The 22,648-nt window shown below is 41.0% G+C and overlaps 3 protein-coding genes across 3 annotated transcripts; 2 read left to right on the forward strand and 1 right to left on the reverse strand.

The window, feature by feature from the left end:
* Nucleotides 1-2,250: 2,250 nt before the first annotated feature.
* On the forward strand, nucleotides 2,251-5,320 carry LOC136939641 (uncharacterized). The gene is made up of 9 exons (XM_067232207.1): nucleotides 2,251-2,517; nucleotides 3,167-3,286; nucleotides 3,566-3,813; nucleotides 3,897-4,019; nucleotides 4,154-4,288; nucleotides 4,545-4,613; nucleotides 4,943-4,990; nucleotides 5,067-5,186; nucleotides 5,306-5,320. Exons 1-9 carry the CDS (start codon nucleotides 2,313-2,315, stop codon nucleotides 5,318-5,320), a joined length of 1,083 nt encoding a protein of 360 aa, XP_067088308.1. The 5' UTR covers nucleotides 2,251-2,312.
* A 368-nt stretch (nucleotides 5,321-5,688) lies between these two features.
* LOC136939643 (G2/M phase-specific E3 ubiquitin-protein ligase-like) lies at nucleotides 5,689-9,016 on the forward strand. The gene is made up of 7 exons (XM_067232209.1): nucleotides 5,689-5,746; nucleotides 6,127-6,338; nucleotides 6,490-6,809; nucleotides 6,980-7,155; nucleotides 7,222-7,394; nucleotides 7,689-7,903; nucleotides 8,564-9,016. The coding sequence occupies exons 1-7, from the start codon at nucleotides 5,726-5,728 to the stop codon at nucleotides 8,830-8,832; spliced, it is 1,386 nt and encodes a 461-aa protein (XP_067088310.1). The 5' UTR covers nucleotides 5,689-5,725; the 3' UTR covers nucleotides 8,833-9,016.
* LOC136939642 (uncharacterized) lies at nucleotides 8,879-11,953 on the reverse strand. Its single transcript, XM_067232208.1, has 4 exons — nucleotides 11,288-11,953; nucleotides 10,813-11,051; nucleotides 10,142-10,326; nucleotides 8,879-9,891 (listed from the first exon to the last, which is right to left on the reverse strand). Exons 1-4 carry the CDS (start codon nucleotides 11,553-11,555, stop codon nucleotides 9,096-9,098), a joined length of 1,488 nt encoding a protein of 495 aa, XP_067088309.1. The 5' UTR covers nucleotides 11,556-11,953; the 3' UTR covers nucleotides 8,879-9,095.
* Nucleotides 11,954-22,648: the final 10,695 nt, after the last annotated feature.

A 22,648-nucleotide genomic window follows, 5' to 3' on the forward strand; every position in this document is an offset into this window, starting at 1 on the left:
TATTGCAGTTGGATAGACACTGTTTTAGTCTGTTTGTCCTTGCCTTGATTGATCTGTATTGTCTGCCTGAAGGCAACATTTTAAACAGGGAGTGCCCAGGAGTGTGAAGTGTCTTTTATGATGTTCTGGGCACAGGATCTGTGTAGGTCTTCCAGTGCGGGGAGAGGGCAGCCAACAATGCTGTGTATGACCCTCTGAGCCACTGTACAGCTGGTATACCAAATGAATATGCAGTATGTGAGGATGCTTTCAATGGAGGCTCGGTAGAAGGACACCAGCAGTCTTTGTGTGATGTTATTCCTCCTGAGTGTTCTCGGGAAGTACAGTCTTTTTCAGCAGCTCAGAGGTGTTCACACTCCAGGATGGGCTGTCCTGTAAGTGGACCCCCAAGAAGCGGAAGTCCCGCCACCCTCTCCACACTTCACTGCTCACACGTGAAGTGTAACAAGTTTACTTTGTACGCTGTGTTGGTTGACAGTGACGGCACAGAGCACTGCCCAGCTTCTACGTCCAAATCTGTGCCAACGCCATTTTCAAAAAGCAGCGCAGCAGCCTGGTGAGCAGCAGAGGTGGATAATGTCAGTCGTCCTGCTTTGCGGAGGTCATCCATGTACCTGCAGTAATGAAAAACAGGACACAAATTTGGAACTACAGTCAAATAGTAGCCTTTGCCTCAGATAGGACAGTGGGGAGCGCCATGACACAAGAGTATGAGAGTGTGCCCTAGCCAGCTGCAACACAGGTAAGGGCACCATCACAAACTGTTGAATGACACACATTTTGCATATTCTGATTGGATAGCCAATAACTTGTCATGCAACACCATAACCATATATTGGCCCTTATTGTTAGAACTAAGCTAAGCTAAATGCAAGTTCCATTGTGTAGTCATTGCCATGGTGATTGTTTTGTTAAGGTCTTAAGGCATTCAAATGTCACTTTATGAGGTTATTTAACATTAATACGAGTTCCCCTAGCCTGCCTTTGGTCACCCAGTGGTTAGACATTTTGATAAGTATAAGCTAACGCTAAGTCCTGGTATTCTAGGTAGATAACATAAGCGCTCGCCAGCTAGCAAGCTAGTTTAAGGAATATAACCTACGGGGATCTCTAATACAAGGTATATTTGGCTAACCACCATATTACCATTGTACGAGTAATGTTATTCTAAAAGCGAAATCCAAAAGTTACCTGATGGCATACGAGGGTCTGAGAAGGCGTCTTCGTTGTGCTCTCTTATTGCCATGGAGTGCGTGGAGAACTCGGAGTTCTGAAAGACTAGCAACAAGTTCTTCCATCGTCTCCATCGATAAAATGCCTTCCAGTCTTCTCAAATTCACGTCAATAACACGTATGTGCCATTTCTGAAATCGGTTTGCGTCGATATTTTCTCTGTAGTGCTGTCCTCTGTGAGGTGTGGTCTTCAGCAGTTAATTTGCATGTTAACTAGATATCTTCAAAACTAATTAGCATGTTAACTAGATATCTTCTAAAGCTTATTTGCATGTTAACTAGATATCTTCTAAAGCTTATTTGCATGTTAACTAGATATCTTCAAAAACTAATTTGCATGTTAACTAGATATCTTCTAAAGCTAATTTGCATGTTAACTAGATATCTTCAGACGCAAATTTGCATGTTAACCAGATATCTTCTAAAGCTAATTTGCATGTTAACTAGATATCTTGTTGGCAATAGTTACTAGTACTTATTGGTTTCGGGATATCTCTTGTCGGAATAGTTAACTAAAGAATAGTTACTAGTATCTATTCCCGTTTTACTAGTAACTATTCATTAGATACTAGTAACTAATCCAATAGTTACTAGTATCTATTCCCGTTTTACTAGTAACAAATTGACCAATTTTACAATTGTATTCTATGGGGCTCTCCTGTACAGATATCTACTATTTGTTTCCAACTAGTATCTATTCCAAAAGGTACTAGTATCTATTCCTGTTTTACTAGTAACTTTTCATTAGATACTAGTACCTATTTTTTAGTTACTAGTAACTAATCCAATAGTTACTAGTATCTATTCCCGTTTTACTAGTAACTTTTCATTAGATACTAGTAACTATTCTTTAGTTACTAGTAACTATTACCAACAAGATATCTAGTTAACATGCAAATTGGCTTTAGAAGATATCTAGTTAACATGCAAATTAGCTTCTGAAGACCACACCTCACAGAAGACCGCACAATGTTTTTTTTTTTTATTCAGCCAATGAAATCTCCTAGCTCAATTCCCGCGCCTTTCTGGAGCTTGACAATTCACCAGCACAGGCTGATCGCCATATAGCTAATTGAGCTATGGCGGAGACACGTTCACCGACGAACACTAATCAAGACACTAATGAGCAACCAGTTGCAGCTGCAGCAGTGTTTGACCGAGTGTTTAATGCTCTGCAACGTGCTAGGCACGAATTGACGTTGGCTCCATCGGCAGGGACTTCTGGCACCAACATTTTGACATCAACCAGAAATCTTTTCAGAAGACGTGGAAATCGAGTTCAAGGTTAGTACTGTAGCTAGCTCTATCCAGTTCATTCAGTGGTGGCACAACTATGTAATTTGGCTAATAATGGCTAACGATAATTACAGAGATCATTATTTTTTTACTTTCGTTGTACAATATTCCTACCTAAATGCACAAATATAGCTAGTTATCGATTCTGCCACGTTATTTAAACATTTTCCATTGCAGCTTGAAAATCTAATCGGTTGGGGGTGCACATGGCGTTCATCAATGACATAAGCTAGCGTTAGCTCAGCGATTACAAACTTGTTTTAGCCACGGCACATTTTTTTACATTGGAAAAATCTTGCAGCACACCAACGACCAAAAAGTTTCCAAAATGACACTGTAGCCTATTACAATAACATAATTGGGTGTGCTCAAAGGCTTCGGCGAGTAGGCCTACAACCATTGTTCTCTTGCATATGTATTTATTTTCCCACCCCTTAAAAGTTGGTCCCGCTGGCTAAACTGCATACGAGTAAACCAAGATACTTAAAACTCATTTGAGATGCAGATGGGCTCCATGCTGGCTTTAAATTAGGTGTGCTATAATACCACAACTGGAAGTTTGCTTTGCAAATCGCCTGAAGTATTGAAATTATTCATTCATAAAGTAAATCTCAATCTTATTGAAACTTTGATTTAGGCACATCCTCCAGAAGGGGACGTTCGACTTGGCAGGTGGGCCTCTTTCTGCTCCCAAGACCAGATATCCAGTCTCTGCCATCAACTTCTGCGCGTCAGGCTCTAACAAATAATGGATTAGGTACATCATGCACTGTTATTAGGTAGAAGCAATGAAATGTGTTTGACAAAAAATAATATTAACTTGTATGACATTGGTAATATAATATAATAGAAACTTTTGTAATTTTAAAATGATCAAATGGATAATGCATTTGCAGTTTGTCAATCCTTAAAAAAAAGTTAATGTATGTAATCAAACTAGTATTGCAAGCCAATACAGGCATAGTCAATCTAGTAGATGGTTTATCAGTTTTAGAGGATTATGTCTTTCATTCATTTGTTTTCAATATTCTTTTAGGAGTACCAGTGCAGGAGTCAGTGGATGGACAACTGTCCACCATTGAGCTGAATTGGAGTCTGGCAGAATTGAACCACTTTGTTTGTCAGAGATTCCCAATGATTAGCTTGAACCTGGTGGGGTTTGAGCTGGCAAAAGTAGACAAGGGCAAAAAAATCAAAAAGGTCCAAGCCAACTCTGTGAGAGCCCTGAAGAAAGTGATGGGAAAGAGCAGACTCTACATTCTCCCCTGTGCTGAAGTGGGGCAGGTACAGTGCAGTTTCTATTCACTGTATTTGCATCCATGTGTCCAAGTGCATAATTCACAAAATATTCTGATTTGTCTCTTCAGACACAGGATCTACCCATACCACCTGACACCATACATGAAGCACAAGGCAACCCAGCACTTGAGAGGCCTCAAAGTCCAAGAGCAGAAGTCCTCACTGTACCTGCGACAATAAATGATGTAGAGGTAGGTAACTTGCTGTCTTAATTCTTTACTATTGGACTGGATTTCATCCGTGACTATTTATATGAACACAAGGGAGGTTGGCGGATCAGAGCAAATGCGTAACCACATGTCCTATTTGCTTTTCTGAATTGCAGGGGTACACCTCTGACTTGTCCAGTCATCATCAGAGTCTACATCCGACCAGCACTGAGACTGTAGAAAACCTTGAGAGAGCTCAAAGTCCAGGACTGGTTGTACTGCCTATAAATGGAACACCACATGATGTAGAGGTAACTTGTTCTTTCCTAACTTTACATAGAGGGGTTGGAGGACCTATCCAAATAAATGTATCTGCTGTGTCAAGGTTTTCTTTTTTTTCTATGACTCATTGTTGTCTCTATCCTTGACTCTGGTTTGTTGTAGTAATGTGCAACTTGAATTAATACCCAAGCAATTTCAATTAATTGTTCACCATTGTCATTTAAACAATAGTTATAAAAAAGTGTTATAGCATTTGCTTCCTGGTTTTAATAATTGTTTTAACAGGAGTGGAGGACTGTACGGCAACAACAAGACATTGAATACAATCTGTCATTGAGAGCTGACCAAGAAAAGGTATATTTTTTTTGGAACATTTAACTAGGTATTTGCCTTTCCCCTCTGCTCTTCTCCTTGTACACTAACGGCTGCACCTCAAGTCCCCAGGGCCTTTTATATTGTGTATATTAACTATATACATTATAATTTATTCTGCATACCTTTCCCCGTAGTAGTTGGTTTTAGGTTGGCTTTGTACCTTGTTAGTATAGTTAGATTTGTTTAAACTTAACACCACTTATGTATTCCTATACGCATGCACCTTCCTGCCAACATCAATTCCTTGTCTGTGCAAACTTTCATGGTGATTAAAATTTCTGAAGCTGATGGTTTTTATTTGATGACAGGATCAGAGCAGACGAGCTGTCTGCGACTACGAGGAGAGGCGTTTGAAGGTACTATATCATCTCCGTAAGCATCTATTCAGTAGAAGGCACATATTCAACCTGTTACAAACTCACTGTCTCTCAGACAATAGATGAGAGACTCATGAGGACAACTGAGGAACCTGCTGGTGGCATACCTCTGAAAGTCAGTTTTCCAGATGGCACAATGAAGATCAGACGGTTCCATACATCTGATCCTATGCAGGTAAACATTGTTGAATGTACAGATGTATAAATGCTTAATTTGCTAAAAAAAAATTATGTGATTCTTCTGGATTTGTAAAATTTGGGATTTTCCAACCAAAAACCATGACCCATCTGAAGAATGTAGATCTGTAAGGTTTTGCATCTCAAATATGAAAACGGCTTTTCAAAGAAAAGGCTGTGTTTTTACAGAAGGCAAAATCATTCAATTGAGTGCTTAGCATTCCGCACTGTATGAGGTTACCTAATTAAACCTCTGAACACATGATGACATTATGTAATATCATATCAATTTCCTCATCCTTACATAGACATGGTTTGTCCTTGTTGTCTAAATTGACCATCTACTGGTGCCTGCAAGCAGGCCTCATAACTCTGGAAACTAAAAACCTTAACATTTTACTACTCACCCTCCACTGGTGTGTAAATGAGACTTTTTACATCAGAGAAACTACGTCAGGCACCACAGTCATCAACATGGTGTCCTGGACTCTTCTGGACCACAACATCACCTCTCCATTGAACCTCCATGTTCGATGGATGGACATGGAGGAAGTGCAGGTGAATAATATAATAAAAGTGGGGTGGGTATTTATCACTTGTGTTTTGGACAGCCTCATTTATGTTTCTGTGAAATCAATTTTAACACAAAATTTGCAATGACTCATGTGTAACGTACCTTTTGGTATTAAAGCAGCAGTTACAACTTCATTCAACACTTGTTTAATGCATTGCATGCTAGACCTCAAAGCTCATTTACCAATTTGAAAGTGTGATTTGGTTAACATTGTTGTGGATAGAACTAAATTAGATTACCTTTGAATTAAAATTTACTTTTTTGAAAGTAAAGATTTACAAAGGTGTTAAGTTTTAGCTCCGAAATCAATGTAATAGATGTAATCTTTTATCTTTGTGTATTTACAACTTATCACTTTCTGAAGACCATTTACCAGCAGCAAAACAGAGTTTCTGCTGAAGTGCCTGATTTGATGGAGGTTGTCCAAAGTGATTTTGGGCCTACACAGTGTGGACCTGCAGAGGAAATCTACATAGATTACCTTGACATCATGCCAGAGACTGAGATGTCAGAGCCAGATGAGATGCAGCTGTCTGAGCCAGATGAGATGCAGCTAACGGATAACATCGAAATTCAGTGAGTTGTACATATTTTGTTGTAGCGTTTCCAGTCTATGGTCAGTTGTTTCTAGATGAAAATATAGATTTTGGCATGTGACTTTGAATGCATTGGGGGGGGGGGTGGACTTTACTGCATTTTAATATTTACAATATTAAAATGTTTGCAGATGCACAGAAGATTTTGACTGTTCCCCAAAAGAAATTCTTTTGGAACTTGGGAAAAATATTAACTACAACTTGAGCTGCAGATTTAACATCAACCGAAACAATGTACTCGATGGTGCATTTAGAGCATTCAACCGGAAATCATACAATCCATTTAAGAGAATTTCTGTTAAGTTTTCTGATGAAACTGGACATGTTGAGGAAGGAATAGATTTGGGAGGTCCAAGACGAGAGCTTTTAAGTCTACTAATGGAAGACATTGAGCGCTCCCCGATGCTGGCAGGTCCAGATGGACAAAAAAACCTTGCTCTTGACTCGATTGGTGAGCCCTTTTGTCTACATTTTCAGTTAACATTTTCATTTCAGTAGCACTGGCAAAAGATGGAATGGTTGCCTTGGAAGTTTTGAATAAAATGAAGTAATCATGGATAATTGGCTATTACATGTAAGACTACTTTGGAGTAATGTTATCATGTCAATTTTACTCTCCAGCTGTCAGAGAAGACAAGTACTATATCATGGGGAAGGCTATATCAGTCAGTATGGTTCATGGGGGGCCATCACCGGGATTCTTTTCTCCCACTTTATTTGATTGCATTGTGAAAGATAACGTCTCACCCACCATCGATGATGTGCACGACCTTGACTTGCGAGCTAAAATCATACAGGTAATTTCAGTTTATTTTTTAATTTTTTACTTGACCTATTCGTGCTAAAATATCTGATTTTGCCAGGTATCAGAGGCCAAGTCCATGGAGGAGTTGCGTTCAGTTGTGTCGAGTCACAGTGACTACCTGTCTAATGCAGGCTGCCTACGAGCTTTAAAATGTCTGGAGGACAAAGACCTGCTTTTGCAGGACATCCTCCAGTTCCAAGTCGTAAACCGACTCCATGGTCCACTCGAACGGTATAATTGAGCATTGTTTTAAGTGCTGTTTGTCGATTTGAGCTCTAACATTCATTGTAGCAACCAGCGTACAAATGCTGTAAATTTTCATTTATCCCATGAGATATTTATACGGGATAATGATTCCCTGCACTATGCAGTGCCTGGTTACACAGTAACACAACGTGAAATGTTTAAGTTCTGTTCTTACAGTACACAATTTTAGTTTGCTTTTCAATGCTACATTTGTATAATGTGACAATTCAGGCTTGAGCTCACTCACTTACTGGATCTATCCACTTTTAATTCTTCAAGGTTCAAGGAAGGCCTGAGGACATTAGGATTGTTGGAGGAGGTTGTCAAACAGCCAGAAGCCTTTCGTCCTCTCTTCTGCAGCCCACCACAGACCCTTAACGCAGATGGTCTCGATCACCTGTTTGTCATCTGTTTTTCCAGTGCAGGAAGTAACAGACGAGTACAGGAAAACATTGCTGTGGGCTTTTGGAGAGACTACCTTCTAGATGCAGAGGGCAAGTAATAGATCAGTTTGCTTTTTATTTAGTTTACCATAATTTTACCAGGCAAGTTGGGCCTGCCCGTGCATAGCTTGAATGTCACACACATTATCCAAACCCCGGCCACTGACGAGTTAGACACGCTACAGCTCGCTGACGCTTAACTTAATACTCTAGTGCATGATTCTGAACACCACTTAAACCTGCACTATAACTTTTTGAAACCCCCCCCCCCCCCCAAAATATATATAAACTGTGTAAATGGTAGGAACTAATATATTGGATCCAGTGGTTGAAAAATACAAATTTGACTGCCGTATATTCCGGACTATAAGGTACACTTAAAAGCCTTTAATTAAAATAAAAACTGAGCTTTATAATCCAGAGCGCTTTATATATGAAAAAGATCGAAAATGGACCATTCATTGACAGTGCGCCTGAGTGCGAACAATACGGTAATACAAACTATAGACGACAATAAAATGGCTAAATCGACATCAACTTGAAAATAATGCATATTATGGACAAATTAATAATGTGCATTTTCAGAAATTGGTTATTGTCCCTGTATTACCATGTTCAGTAATAACTAGTTTAAGGCTGACAGGATCACTTTATGGAAAGTTGCATAGGGCAGCTTGAATTGGCTTCCTTATAACATTTCTTTCTTTACAGAAGGTAACTCCCCCTGCTCGTTGGAGAAAATTCTAATGTTTGCGACTGGATGCAGTGCGCTACCTGCCATTGGCTTGAAGCCGGAACCATCCATCGAGTTCCTGCACACTGACTGTCTTTTACCTGGGGACACTCAACAGAGGGCGAAGTTTCCAACGGCAAACACATGTGTGAACTGCTTGCGTCTACCTTTGCACAAGGATTACACTGCCTTTAAGTACAATATGGACTTTGGTATTTGCAATACACAGGGCTTTGGTCAAGAGTAGGGCTTAGAATGAAATGGTGTAAGGAAACTGTCAATAGGCTTTTTGTTTTTTGGTACTGTTCATCTTTAATTCACAAATTCAAACCAAGTTTTTGTTTCTGAACCTCAAATGTAATTTACAATTGTACAAAAATGTTGTTCAACTAAATGTGACGGAAGGGTTGTACAATAAAAGTGGTCTTTCTGTTACTATAACATCACCTAGATCTATGAATCAAGCACATTGCAAGGCAAATCTAAAAAGAGAGCATAGACATGCATTAGTCATGTGATTGAAGGCAGTCCCCTGGCTGGCTCATTCAACTTATTAGAAATTTCAGTGCAGCATGTTTGATATTTCACTTTCAAGTCCACAATTCCCTCTATAGCCCTCAAAATGTCTTGCTGTTGTTGGTGGTTAAGATTTACATTTAGTTGTTGGACAACTACAGCTGGGAACTGTTCTTCTATGTCAGTTGGAAAGTTGTTGATGCCATGTTGTGCCAGAAGGGCCTCTAAACTGTCCTCCCTATATGGGTCATCACCAAATACGTTGTTGATGGGAGTGCTGTCTGCCTCTATGTTGGTCAGCATGCCCTCTGTCCAGATCTGTGAGGGTGTTCGGTTGTTTTCTGTCCTTAGACTGTGCTGATTCCAGGCCTCTCTAAACATGTTCAACCTACGTTGAATTTCTGGTAGATAGGTCAGGTGTAGTGATAACTTGTGGATGTCATTTTCTGGATCTAGTATGGCAGCATCCTCTAGGCTGTAGAATTCATTGTAGAAGTAGTGTAGAACTTGCAGGAACACGTCTCTCCAGAGGCGCTCTATCCTCTGGTTGTGAACAGATTCCCCTGTTATGTGACTACTGCGCTCTACACCCTGGACAATATTCATGAACAATGCTACTTGTGTGTTCTCCCCACCATGATCAGAGCGAACTCTGGATGGGAGTCCATACAGGCATGTTGCCTTCAAGAACTGTGTAAGTACAGTGACAGCTTTGTTGTTTGTATTACAGTTTAGGTATGTTACTAGGCGTGAGTATCCATCTATGGCTCCATGAACAACTAAGCCCCACCTGTAAAGGAAAAACTATTGGTCAACAAAATTAGTACTTCTCAGTTATATACAATACATCTTTAATGGTGCCATTTGTAGAATATGAGAAGAAACAAACTAGTTTCTCTTTCCAGCTGACCATCTTAAATGCTGAATTTCTGATAATCAGGGAATACATGTTCTACAGCTTTTGGAAGCTGGTTACTGAAGAAGAAAGTAGTTTGCTTGGTACAACAGTGCATATTTAATTGTCAAATACAACTGAATACCTGATGAGACGCATGTTTCCATCCATATGCCACAGACTGTTGGGATATGGCACATGGTATGTTCTTCTTGCCACGGTAGCACTCCATCTTCGCGCAGCAGCCGCTGGGTCAATATAAGTCAGCATCGCTCTCACTCTCTGTCGTGTTACAAAGAATCCTTCTGCTCGCAGCAATGCCCTCATCATCTGAAACCACAGGCAATTTACACCTTTGGTAAAACATTTTTTTACTAAATTGACGTGTTTTGATAGAAAATTGAATCTTCATTCCCCAAGGTGGCATTAAATATATCAGAAATAATAGTCAAACATAATTAATTATGAATGAGCTAAAAGGAAAATGTCTCTGCAGTTGTATTTACATTAGTAATCATGAATCAGTCATTTACAACAGTGATAGATATTTGCAACATTGGTAAGGTATTGGATATCTATTTTAATCAATTTAATGTCACCTTAGTGAAACTCTATCTAAAACATTAATAACCCTAGGTGTTCTTAAACATTTGAGCGGTAGTGCATGAACACTATTATACGTCTATTTATGCTAACAAAAAGGCCAACAAACTTTCAGAATGAAAACGTGTAGGCTAGCCTACATCACACGGGCCAGGATGCTAGAAAATGTTACAAAAATACTGATTAGTTATAATACACTTATAACAATGTCACCTCATTTCCAGATCTTGGAAACTGTCTGTGAAGTCTTCTTATATGATCTTCAAGTTCCTCATTGGTTAGGGTTCTTGACCTGGAACTCCTAATTGGTAATCCAAGCGCTCTGGTTTTCTGATATAAAAAAGATGCTGAACATTTCAGCAGCTGTCCCATCCGCTTGACTGTGTAGCCTTGACCCACGAGGAACTGTATTTGCTGCCTTGTTATGGCAATTTTAGGTCTCCCTCGCTGGCCTGAGAACATAAGTTAGAGATACAAGTTGGGCAGAGATGGTCAGGAAACGTTAGCAACTAATGTAGCTAATAAAGACAATACTGTAAAGTCAAGGTAGATAACATCGGCCCTCGACAGCTAGCAAGCTATCTTAAGTAATAACCTACAGGGATCTCTAATACAAGGTATATTTGGCTAACCACCATATTACCATTGTACGAGTAATGTTATTCTAAAAGTAAAATCCAAACGTTACCTGAGGGCATACGAGGGGCTGAAAAGGCGTCTTCGCTGTGCTCTCCTGACATCGCATGTGTGGTGGTGATGAGAGCTCGGAGTTCTTCAAGGCTAGCAACAAGTTCTTGCATTGTCTCCACCGATAAAATACCGTCCAGTCTTCTTAAATTCACAAGTGATGACTCAATCGGCATCAATCGTGCGTGGCTTATGTTAGCTTGTTGGAAAGCTCTTTCTAATGCTCTGCATTTTCGTCCTATTTCTTCAATTACACATAGGTGTGCCATTTCTCAAATCGGTTCGTTGATATTTTCTCTGTGGTGCTGTCTTCTGTGAGGTGTGGTCTTCAGCAGCTAATTTGCATGTTAACTAGATATCTTCAGAAGCTAATTTGCATGTTAACTAGATATCTTCTAAAGCTAATTTGCATGTTAACTAGATATCTTTAGAAGCTCATTTGCATGTTAACTAGATATCTTCTAAAGCTAATTTGCATGTTAACTAGATATCTTGTTGGCAATAGTTACTAGTACTTATTGGTTTCGGGATATGTCGGAATAGTTACTAGTAACTAAAAAATAGGTACTAGTATCTAATGAAAACTTACTAGTAAAACGGGAATAGATACTAGTAACTATTGGATTAGTTACTAGTAACTAAAGAATAGTTACTAGTATCTAATGAAAGTTACTAGTAAAACGGGAATAGATACTAGTAACTATTGGATTAGTTACTAGTAACTAAAGAATAGTTACTAGTATCTAATGAAAGTTACTAGTAAAATGGGAATATATACTAGTAACTATTGGATTAGTTACTAGTAACTAAAGAATAAGTACTAGTAACTTTAAAATAGTGACTAGTACGTTTGTAGAAATAAATGTTAAAACGGCTTGCCATATTCGAAGGCCGAAACGCCCGATGATCCTAGGTATACTACTGATGATGTGTTTCCACAATTTAGATTCACATTTGGATTTATTTCTCACTTCTACATGACTGACAGACGATAAGACAGCTGTACTTATGTTAGCAATGGGGAGTGTTAAAGTCTTCGGACAACAGTATGTCATCCCTGAGGGATGTTAATGCTGATAGGCTCCTACTTGCCAAAAAAGGTTAGGTTTTAAAGAAGACCTGACAGTGACAGAAGACTTTGACACGGGATGTTGGATGAAGACTTGTACACAGGATATTGGAAGAAGACTTGGACACGGGATTTTGGAGGAAGACTTGGACACAGGATGTTGGATGAAGACTTGAACACAGGATATTGGAAGAAGACTTGGACACAGGATGTTGGATGAAGACTTGAACACAGGATATTGGAAGAAGACTTGGACACAGGATGTTGGATGAAGACTTGAACACAGGTTATTGGAAGAAGACTTGGACACAAGATGTTGGATGAAGACTTGGACACAAGATATCTTTATTCTGATGACCTTAGCAATGGGTAGTGTTAATGTCTTCGGACAACAGTATGTCATCCCTGAGGGATGTTAATGCTGATAGGCTCCTACTTGCCAAAAAAGGTTAGGTCTTAAAGAAGAAGACCAGACAGTGACAGAAGACTTTGACACGGGATGTTGGATGAAGACTTGTACACAGGATATTGGAAGAAGACTTGGACGCAGGATGTTGGATGAAGACTTGGACACAAGATTTTTTTATTCGGATGACCTTAGCAGTGGGTAGTGTTAATGTCTTCGGACAACAGTATGTCATCCCTGGGGGTTGTTAATACTGATAGGCTCCTATTTGCCAATAGGGTCAGGTTGGAAAGAAGACAACAAGACAAGGATATTCTGAACGCAGGATATTGGAAGAAGATTTGGACACAGGATTTGGGATGAAGACTTGAACACAGGTTATTGGAAGAAGACTGGGACACAAGATGTTGGATGAAGACTTGGACACAAGATATTTTTATTCGATGACCTTAGCAATGGGTAGTGTTAATGTCTTCGGACAACAGTATGTCATCCCTGGGGGTTGTTAATACTGATAGGCTCCTATTTGCCAAAAGGGTCAGGTTGGAAAGAAGAAAACAAGACATGGACATGGGATCATCAGGAACAATACGTCCAAGAAGAATATCCTATGTTACAATAGGTAGTAGTAAAGTCTTCGGACAACTGTATCCCTGAGGGTTAATAATACTACTCCTATTGGTCGATAGGTCTGGCAGGGGAAAGGGAGGAGCCTATAAAACAGACTCCTGCTCATTCATTCATTTCAGGGGGACAGAGTGAGTGGGGTTTCAGGTGCGCGTGCCTAAATGGGGTCTCACCTGTACTGTGGTCCCGTTGGGGTCCCACAGGGTGTTTCCTCGTGATTACTGCCACACCTAACTCTGCCGGGGCCTTGGCCCCACTTGCTCATATTGCCCCCTTTCCATTTCCGCTCTTATTTATTATATTGCCTCAAGAAGATATTTTACAAGGTTTTGTTCACTCTACAATTTTTGTAAGATAGCCTGTGGCCTTGCTCTCCTATTTTTGGATTTTTCACAACACTCTGGACAAGCTTGAACAAGATTTTTCACAACACTCTGGACTGAAGTAAACAGGACTTCCTCATTCCAGTCTTCTACAGGATTTTTTCACTTTACAATTAATTTAGGATGGCTTGTGGCTCTCCTAATTTTGGATTCTTCACATCATTCTGGACCGGGTCAAACAGATCTTCTTCACTATTCCCTGCTTTTCCTACTCTGTCTCTGCCTTCCACCCCCTGGGATTGATTCCTTTGGGCTGGGCGGGAGAATTCGACTCAAGCCCCGTGGGCAGCAGTGTCATTCGCCCTGTGGGTGTCGACCCTGTATGAGTCACTGATTTAATTTTCCTCTCCTTCTCTTACCTAAACCCAACCCTCCTGCTCTCAACCCTAACCCCACCTGCACCCTATCCTAACCCCAACCCTAGACCCCTGGTGGGTCTCTCTTTTTCTTGTCTTAAACCTAACCCTCCTTGCTTTCTCTTCTAACCCTAACCCTCTTTTACTCCTAGCACAGGTAAGTATTATTGTTGACATTCATGTTGTTTTATTGTTAAGTGACTTTGTATTGGTAAGTATTATTGTTGACATTCATGTTGTTATATTGTTAAGTGACTTTTTATTGTAAAGACGCTTTGGTTCAAGGCGGCTGTTTAATTCATAAATGTATGTGTATTCCGCTGGTGTTTTCTTTATTCTCTCCAGTTACACCTCAAGACTGCATTAGGGTGGACTATTTTTCTGTGGACCAGACTACTATTTTTCCAAATGTATCTGTTGATTCACCAATTGGACTGGAAACACACACTGGGGATTTGATCAACCCTGGTGGGCCTGCCTATGGGGAGGGTGTCTAGTGTTTCGAAGGCCGAAACGCCCGATGATCCTAGGTATACTACTGATGATGTGTTTCCACAATTTAGATTCACATTTGGATTTATTTCTCACTTCTACATGACTGACAGACGATAAGACAGCTGTACTTATGTTAGCAATGGGGAGTGTTAAAGTCTTCGGACAACAGTATGTCATCCCTGAGGGATGTTAATGCTGATAGGCTCCTACTTGCCAAAAAAGGTTAGGTTTTAAAGAAGACCTGACAGTGACAGAAGACTTTGACACGGGATGTTGGATGAAGACTTGTACACAGGATATTGGAAGAAGACTTGGACACGGGATTTTGGAGGAAGACTTGGACACAGGATGTTGGATGAAGACTTGAACACAGGATATTGGAAGAAGACTTGGACACAGGATGTTGGATGAAGACTTGAACACAGGATATTGGAAGAAGACTTGGACACAGGATGTTGGATGAAGACTTGAACACAGGTTATTGGAAGAAGACTTGGACACAAGATGTTGGATGAAGACTTGGACACAAGATATCTTTATTCTGATGACCTTAGCAATGGGTAGTGTTAATGTCTTCGGACAACAGTATGTCATCCCTGAGGGATGTTAATGCTGATAGGCTCCTACTTGCCAAAAAAGGTTAGGTCTTAAAGAAGAAGACCAGACAGTGACAGAAGACTTTGACACGGGATGTTGGATGAAGACTTGTACACAGGATATTGGAAGAAGACTTGGACGCAGGATGTTGGATGAAGACTTGGACACAAGATTTTTTTATTCGGATGACCTTAGCAGTGGGTAGTGTTAATGTCTTCGGACAACAGTATGTCATCCCTGGGGGTTGTTAATACTGATAGGCTCCTATTTGCCAATAGGGTCAGGTTGGAAAGAAGACAACAAGACAAGGATATTCTGAACGCAGGATATTGGAAGAAGATTTGGACACAGGATTTGGGATGAAGACTTGAACACAGGTTATTGGAAGAAGACTGGGACACAAGATGTTGGATGAAGACTTGGACACAAGATATTTTTATTCGATGACCTTAGCAATGGGTAGTGTTAATGTCTTCGGACAACAGTATGTCATCCCTGGGGGTTGTTAATACTGATAGGCTCCTATTTGCCAAAAGGGTCAGGTTGGAAAGAAGAAAACAAGACATGGACATGGGATCATCAGGAACAATACGTCCAAGAAGAATATCCTATGTTACAATAGGTAGTAGTAAAGTCTTCGGACAACTGTATCCCTGAGGGTTAATAATACTACTCCTATTGGTCGATAGGTCTGGCAGGGGAAAGGGAGGAGCCTATAAAACAGACTCCTGCTCATTCATTCATTTCAGGGGGACAGAGTGAGTGGGGTTTCAGGTGCGCGTGCCTAAATGGGGTCTCACCTGTACTGTGGTCCCGTTGGGGTCCCACAGGGTGTTTCCTCGTGATTACTGCCACACCTAACTCTGCCGGGGCCTTGGCCCCACTTGCTCATATTGCCCCCTTTCCATTTCCGCTCTTATTTATTATATTGCCTCAAGAAGATATTTTACAAGGTTTTGTTCACTCTACAATTTTTGTAAGATAGCCTGTGGCCTTGCTCTCCTATTTTTGGATTTTTCACAACACTCTGGACAAGCTTGAACAAGATTTTTCACAACACTCTGGACTGAAGTAAACAGGACTTCCTCATTCCAGTCTTCTACAGGATTTTTTCACTTTACAATTAATTTAGGATGGCTTGTGGCTCTCCTAATTTTGGATTCTTCACATCATTCTGGACCGGGTCAAACAGATCTTCTTCACTATTCCCTGCTTTTCCTACTCTGTCTCTGCCTTCCACCCCCTGGGATTGATTCCTTTGGGCTGGGCGGGAGAATTCGACTCAAGCCCCGTGGGCAGCAGTGTCATTCGCCCTGTGGGTGTCGACCCTGTATGAGTCACTGATTTAATTTTCCTCTCCTTCTCTTACCTAAACCCAACCCTCCTGCTCTCAACCCTAACCCCACCTGCACCCTATCCTAACCCCAACCCTAGACCCCTGGTGGGTCTCTCTTTTTCTTGTCTTAAACCTAACCCTCCTTGCTTTCTCTTCTAACCCTAACCCTCTTTTACTCCTAGCACAGGTAAGTATTATTGTTGACATTCATGTTGTTTTATTGTTAAGTGACTTTGTATTGGTAAGTATTATTGTTGACATTCATGTTGTTATATTGTTAAGTGACTTTTTATTGTAAAGACGCTTTGGTTCAAGGCGGCTGTTTAATTCATAAATGTATGTGTATTCCGCTGGTGTTTTCTTTATTCTCTCCAGTTACACCTCAAGACTGCATTAGGGTGGACTATTTTTCTGTGGACCAGACTACTATTTTTCCAAATGTATCTGTTGATTCACCAATTGGACTGGAAACACACACTGGGGATTTGATCAACCCTGGTGGGCCTGCCTATGGGGAGGGTGTCTAGTGTTTCGAAGGCCGAAACGCCCGATGATCCTAGGTATACTACTGATGATGTGTTTCCACAATTTAGATTCACATTTGGATTTATTTCTCACTTCTACATGACTGACAGACGATAAGACAGCTGTACTTATGTTAGCAATGGGGAGTGTTAAAGTCTTCGGACAACAGTATGTCATCCCTGAGGGATGTTAATGCTGATAGGCTCCTACTTGCCAAAAAAGGTTAGGTTTTAAAGAAGACCTGACAGTGACAGAAGACTTTGACACGGGATGTTGGATGAAGACTTGTACACAGGATATTGGAAGAAGACTTGGACACGGGATTTTGGAGGAAGACTTGGACACAGGATGTTGGATGAAGACTTGAACACAGGATATTGGAAGAAGACTTGGACACAGGATGTTGGATGAAGACTTGAACACAGGATATTGGAAGAAGACTTGGACACAGGATGTTGGATGAAGACTTGAACACAGGTTATTGGAAGAAGACTTGGACACAAGATGTTGGATGAAGACTTGGACACAAGATATCTTTATTCTGATGACCTTAGCAATGGGTAGTGTTAATGTCTTCGGACAACAGTATGTCATCCCTGAGGGATGTTAATGCTGATAGGCTCCTACTTGCCAAAAAAGGTTAGGTCTTAAAGAAGAAGACCAGACAGTGACAGAAGACTTTGACACGGGATGTTGGATGAAGACTTGTACACAGGATATTGGAAGAAGACTTGGACGCAGGATGTTGGATGAAGACTTGGACACAAGATTTTTTTATTCGGATGACCTTAGCAGTGGGTAGTGTTAATGTCTTCGGACAACAGTATGTCATCCCTGGGGGTTGTTAATACTGATAGGCTCCTATTTGCCAATAGGGTCAGGTTGGAAAGAAGACAACAAGACAAGGATATTCTGAACGCAGGATATTGGAAGAAGATTTGGACACAGGATTTGGGATGAAGACTTGAACACAGGTTATTGGAAGAAGACTGGGACACAAGATGTTGGATGAAGACTTGGACACAAGATATTTTTATTCGATGACCTTAGCAATGGGTAGTGTTAATGTCTTCGGACAACAGTATGTCATCCCTGGGGGTTGTTAATACTGATAGGCTCCTATTTGCCAAAAGGGTCAGGTTGGAAAGAAGAAAACAAGACATGGACATGGGATCATCAGGAACAATACGTCCAAGAAGAATATCCTATGTTACAATAGGTAGTAGTAAAGTCTTCGGACAACTGTATCCCTGAGGGTTAATAATACTACTCCTATTGGTCGATAGGTCTGGCAGGGGAAAGGGAGGAGCCTATAAAACAGACTCCTGCTCATTCATTCATTTCAGGGGGACAGAGTGAGTGGGGTTTCAGGTGCGCGTGCCTAAATGGGGTCTCACCTGTACTGTGGTCCCGTTGGGGTCCCACAGGGTGTTTCCTCGTGATTACTGCCACACCTAACTCTGCCGGGGCCTTGGCCCCACTTGCTCATATTGCCCCCTTTCCATTTCCGCTCTTATTTATTATATTGCCTCAAGAAGATATTTTACAAGGTTTTGTTCACTCTACAATTTTTGTAAGATAGCCTGTGGCCTTGCTCTCCTATTTTTGGATTTTTCACAACACTCTGGACAAGCTTGAACAAGATTTTTCACAACACTCTGGACTGAAGTAAACAGGACTTCCTCATTCCAGTCTTCTACAGGATTTTTTCACTTTACAATTAATTTAGGATGGCTTGTGGCTCTCCTAATTTTGGATTCTTCACATCATTCTGGACCGGGTCAAACAGATCTTCTTCACTATTCCCTGCTTTTCCTACTCTGTCTCTGCCTTCCACCCCCTGGGATTGATTCCTTTGGGCTGGGCGGGAGAATTCGACTCAAGCCCCGTGGGCAGCAGTGTCATTCGCCCTGTGGGTGTCGACCCTGTATGAGTCACTGATTTAATTTTCCTCTCCTTCTCTTACCTAAACCCAACCCTCCTGCTCTCAACCCTAACCCCACCTGCACCCTATCCTAACCCCAACCCTAGACCCCTGGTGGGTCTCTCTTTTTCTTGTCTTAAACCTAACCCTCCTTGCTTTCTCTTCTAACCCTAACCCTCTTTTACTCCTAGCACAGGTAAGTATTATTGTTGACATTCATGTTGTTTTATTGTTAAGTGACTTTGTATTGGTAAGTATTATTGTTGACATTCATGTTGTTATATTGTTAAGTGACTTTTTATTGTAAAGACGCTTTGGTTCAAGGCGGCTGTTTAATTCATAAATGTATGTGTATTCCGCTGGTGTTTTCTTTATTCTCTCCAGTTACACCTCAAGACTGCATTAGGGTGGACTATTTTTCTGTGGACCAGACTACTATTTTTCCAAATGTATCTGTTGATTCACCAATTGGACTGGAAACACACACTGGGGATTTGATCAACCCTGGTGGGCCTGCCTATGGGGAGGGTGTCTAGTGTTTCGAAGGCCGAAACGCCCGATGATCCTAGGTATACTACTGATGATGTGTTTCCACAATTTAGATTCACATTTGGATTTATTTCTCACTTCTACATGACTGACAGACGATAAGACAGCTGTACTTATGTTAGCAATGGGGAGTGTTAAAGTCTTCGGACAACAGTATGTCATCCCTGAGGGATGTTAATGCTGATAGGCTCCTACTTGCCAAAAAAGGTTAGGTTTTAAAGAAGACCTGACAGTGACAGAAGACTTTGACACGGGATGTTGGATGAAGACTTGTACACAGGATATTGGAAGAAGACTTGGACACGGGATTTTGGAGGAAGACTTGGACACAGGATGTTGGATGAAGACTTGAACACAGGATATTGGAAGAAGACTTGGACACAGGATGTTGGATGAAGACTTGAACACAGGATATTGGAAGAAGACTTGGACACAGGATGTTGGATGAAGACTTGAACACAGGTTATTGGAAGAAGACTTGGACACAAGATGTTGGATGAAGACTTGGACACAAGATATCTTTATTCTGATGACCTTAGCAATGGGTAGTGTTAATGTCTTCGGACAACAGTATGTCATCCCTGAGGGATGTTAATGCTGATAGGCTCCTACTTGCCAAAAAAGGTTAGGTCTTAAAGAAGAAGACCAGACAGTGACAGAAGACTTTGACACGGGATGTTGGATGAAGACTTGTACACAGGATATTGGAAGAAGACTTGGACGCAGGATGTTGGATGAAGACTTGGACACAAGATTTTTTTATTCGGATGACCTTAGCAGTGGGTAGTGTTAATGTCTTCGGACAACAGTATGTCATCCCTGGGGGTTGTTAATACTGATAGGCTCCTATTTGCCAATAGGGTCAGGTTGGAAAGAAGACAACAAGACAAGGATATTCTGAACGCAGGATATTGGAAGAAGATTTGGACACAGGATTTGGGATGAAGACTTGAACACAGGTTATTGGAAGAAGACTGGGACACAAGATGTTGGATGAAGACTTGGACACAAGATATTTTTATTCGATGACCTTAGCAATGGGTAGTGTTAATGTCTTCGGACAACAGTATGTCATCCCTGGGGGTTGTTAATACTGATAGGCTCCTATTTGCCAAAAGGGTCAGGTTGGAAAGAAGAAAACAAGACATGGACATGGGATCATCAGGAACAATACGTCCAAGAAGAATATCCTATGTTACAATAGGTAGTAGTAAAGTCTTCGGACAACTGTATCCCTGAGGGTTAATAATACTACTCCTATTGGTCGATAGGTCTGGCAGGGGAAAGGGAGGAGCCTATAAAACAGACTCCTGCTCATTCATTCATTTCAGGGGGACAGAGTGAGTGGGGTTTCAGGTGCGCGTGCCTAAATGGGGTCTCACCTGTACTGTGGTCCCGTTGGGGTCCCACAGGGTGTTTCCTCGTGATTACTGCCACACCTAACTCTGCCGGGGCCTTGGCCCCACTTGCTCATATTGCCCCCTTTCCATTTCCGCTCTTATTTATTATATTGCCTCAAGAAGATATTTTACAAGGTTTTGTTCACTCTACAATTTTTGTAAGATAGCCTGTGGCCTTGCTCTCCTATTTTTGGATTTTTCACAACACTCTGGACAAGCTTGAACAAGATTTTTCACAACACTCTGGACTGAAGTAAACAGGACTTCCTCATTCCAGTCTTCTACAGGATTTTTTCACTTTACAATTAATTTAGGATGGCTTGTGGCTCTCCTAATTTTGGATTCTTCACATCATTCTGGACCGGGTCAAACAGATCTTCTTCACTATTCCCTGCTTTTCCTACTCTGTCTCTGCCTTCCACCCCCTGGGATTGATTCCTTTGGGCTGGGCGGGAGAATTCGACTCAAGCCCCGTGGGCAGCAGTGTCATTCGCCCTGTGGGTGTCGACCCTGTATGAGTCACTGATTTAATTTTCCTCTCCTTCTCTTACCTAAACCCAACCCTCCTGCTCTCAACCCTAACCCCACCTGCACCCTATCCTAACCCCAACCCTAGACCCCTGGTGGGTCTCTCTTTTTCTTGTCTTAAACCTAACCCTCCTTGCTTTCTCTTCTAACCCTAACCCTCTTTTACTCCTAGCACAGGTAAGTATTATTGTTGACATTCATGTTGTTTTATTGTTAAGTGACTTTGTATTGGTAAGTATTATTGTTGACATTCATGTTGTTATATTGTTAAGTGACTTTTTATTGTAAAGACGCTTTGGTTCAAGGCGGCTGTTTAATTCATAAATGTATGTGTATTCCGCTGGTGTTTTCTTTATTCTCTCCAGTTACACCTCAAGACTGCATTAGGGTGGACTATTTTTCTGTGGACCAGACTACTATTTTTCCAAATGTATCTGTTGATTCACCAATTGGACTGGAAACACACACTGGGGATTTGATCAACCCTGGTGGGCCTGCCTATGGGGAGGGTGTCTAGTGTTTCGAAGGCCGAAACGCCCGATGATCCTAGGTATACTACTGATGATGTGTTTCCACAATTTAGATTCACATTTGGATTTATTTCTCACTTCTACATGACTGACAGACGATAAGACAGCTGTACTTATGTTAGCAATGGGGAGTGTTAAAGTCTTCGGACAACAGTATGTCATCCCTGAGGGATGTTAATGCTGATAGGCTCCTACTTGCCAAAAAAGGTTAGGTTTTAAAGAAGACCTGACAGTGACAGAAGACTTTGACACGGGATGTTGGATGAAGACTTGTACACAGGATATTGGAAGAAGACTTGGACACGGGATTTTGGAGGAAGACTTGGACACAGGATGTTGGATGAAGACTTGAACACAGGATATTGGAAGAAGACTTGGACACAGGATGTTGGATGAAGACTTGAACACAGGATATTGGAAGAAGACTTGGACACAGGATGTTGGATGAAGACTTGAACACAGGTTATTGGAAGAAGACTTGGACACAAGATGTTGGATGAAGACTTGGACACAAGATATCTTTATTCTGATGACCTTAGCAATGGGTAGTGTTAATGTCTTCGGACAACAGTATGTCATCCCTGAGGGATGTTAATGCTGATAGGCTCCTACTTGCCAAAAAAGGTTAGGTCTTAAA

This window comes from Osmerus mordax, unplaced genomic scaffold (genome assembly GCF_038355195.1).
Source record: "Osmerus mordax isolate fOsmMor3 unplaced genomic scaffold, fOsmMor3.pri Scaffold_30, whole genome shotgun sequence".
NCBI lineage: Eukaryota > Metazoa > Chordata > Actinopteri > Osmeriformes > Osmeridae > Osmerus > Osmerus mordax.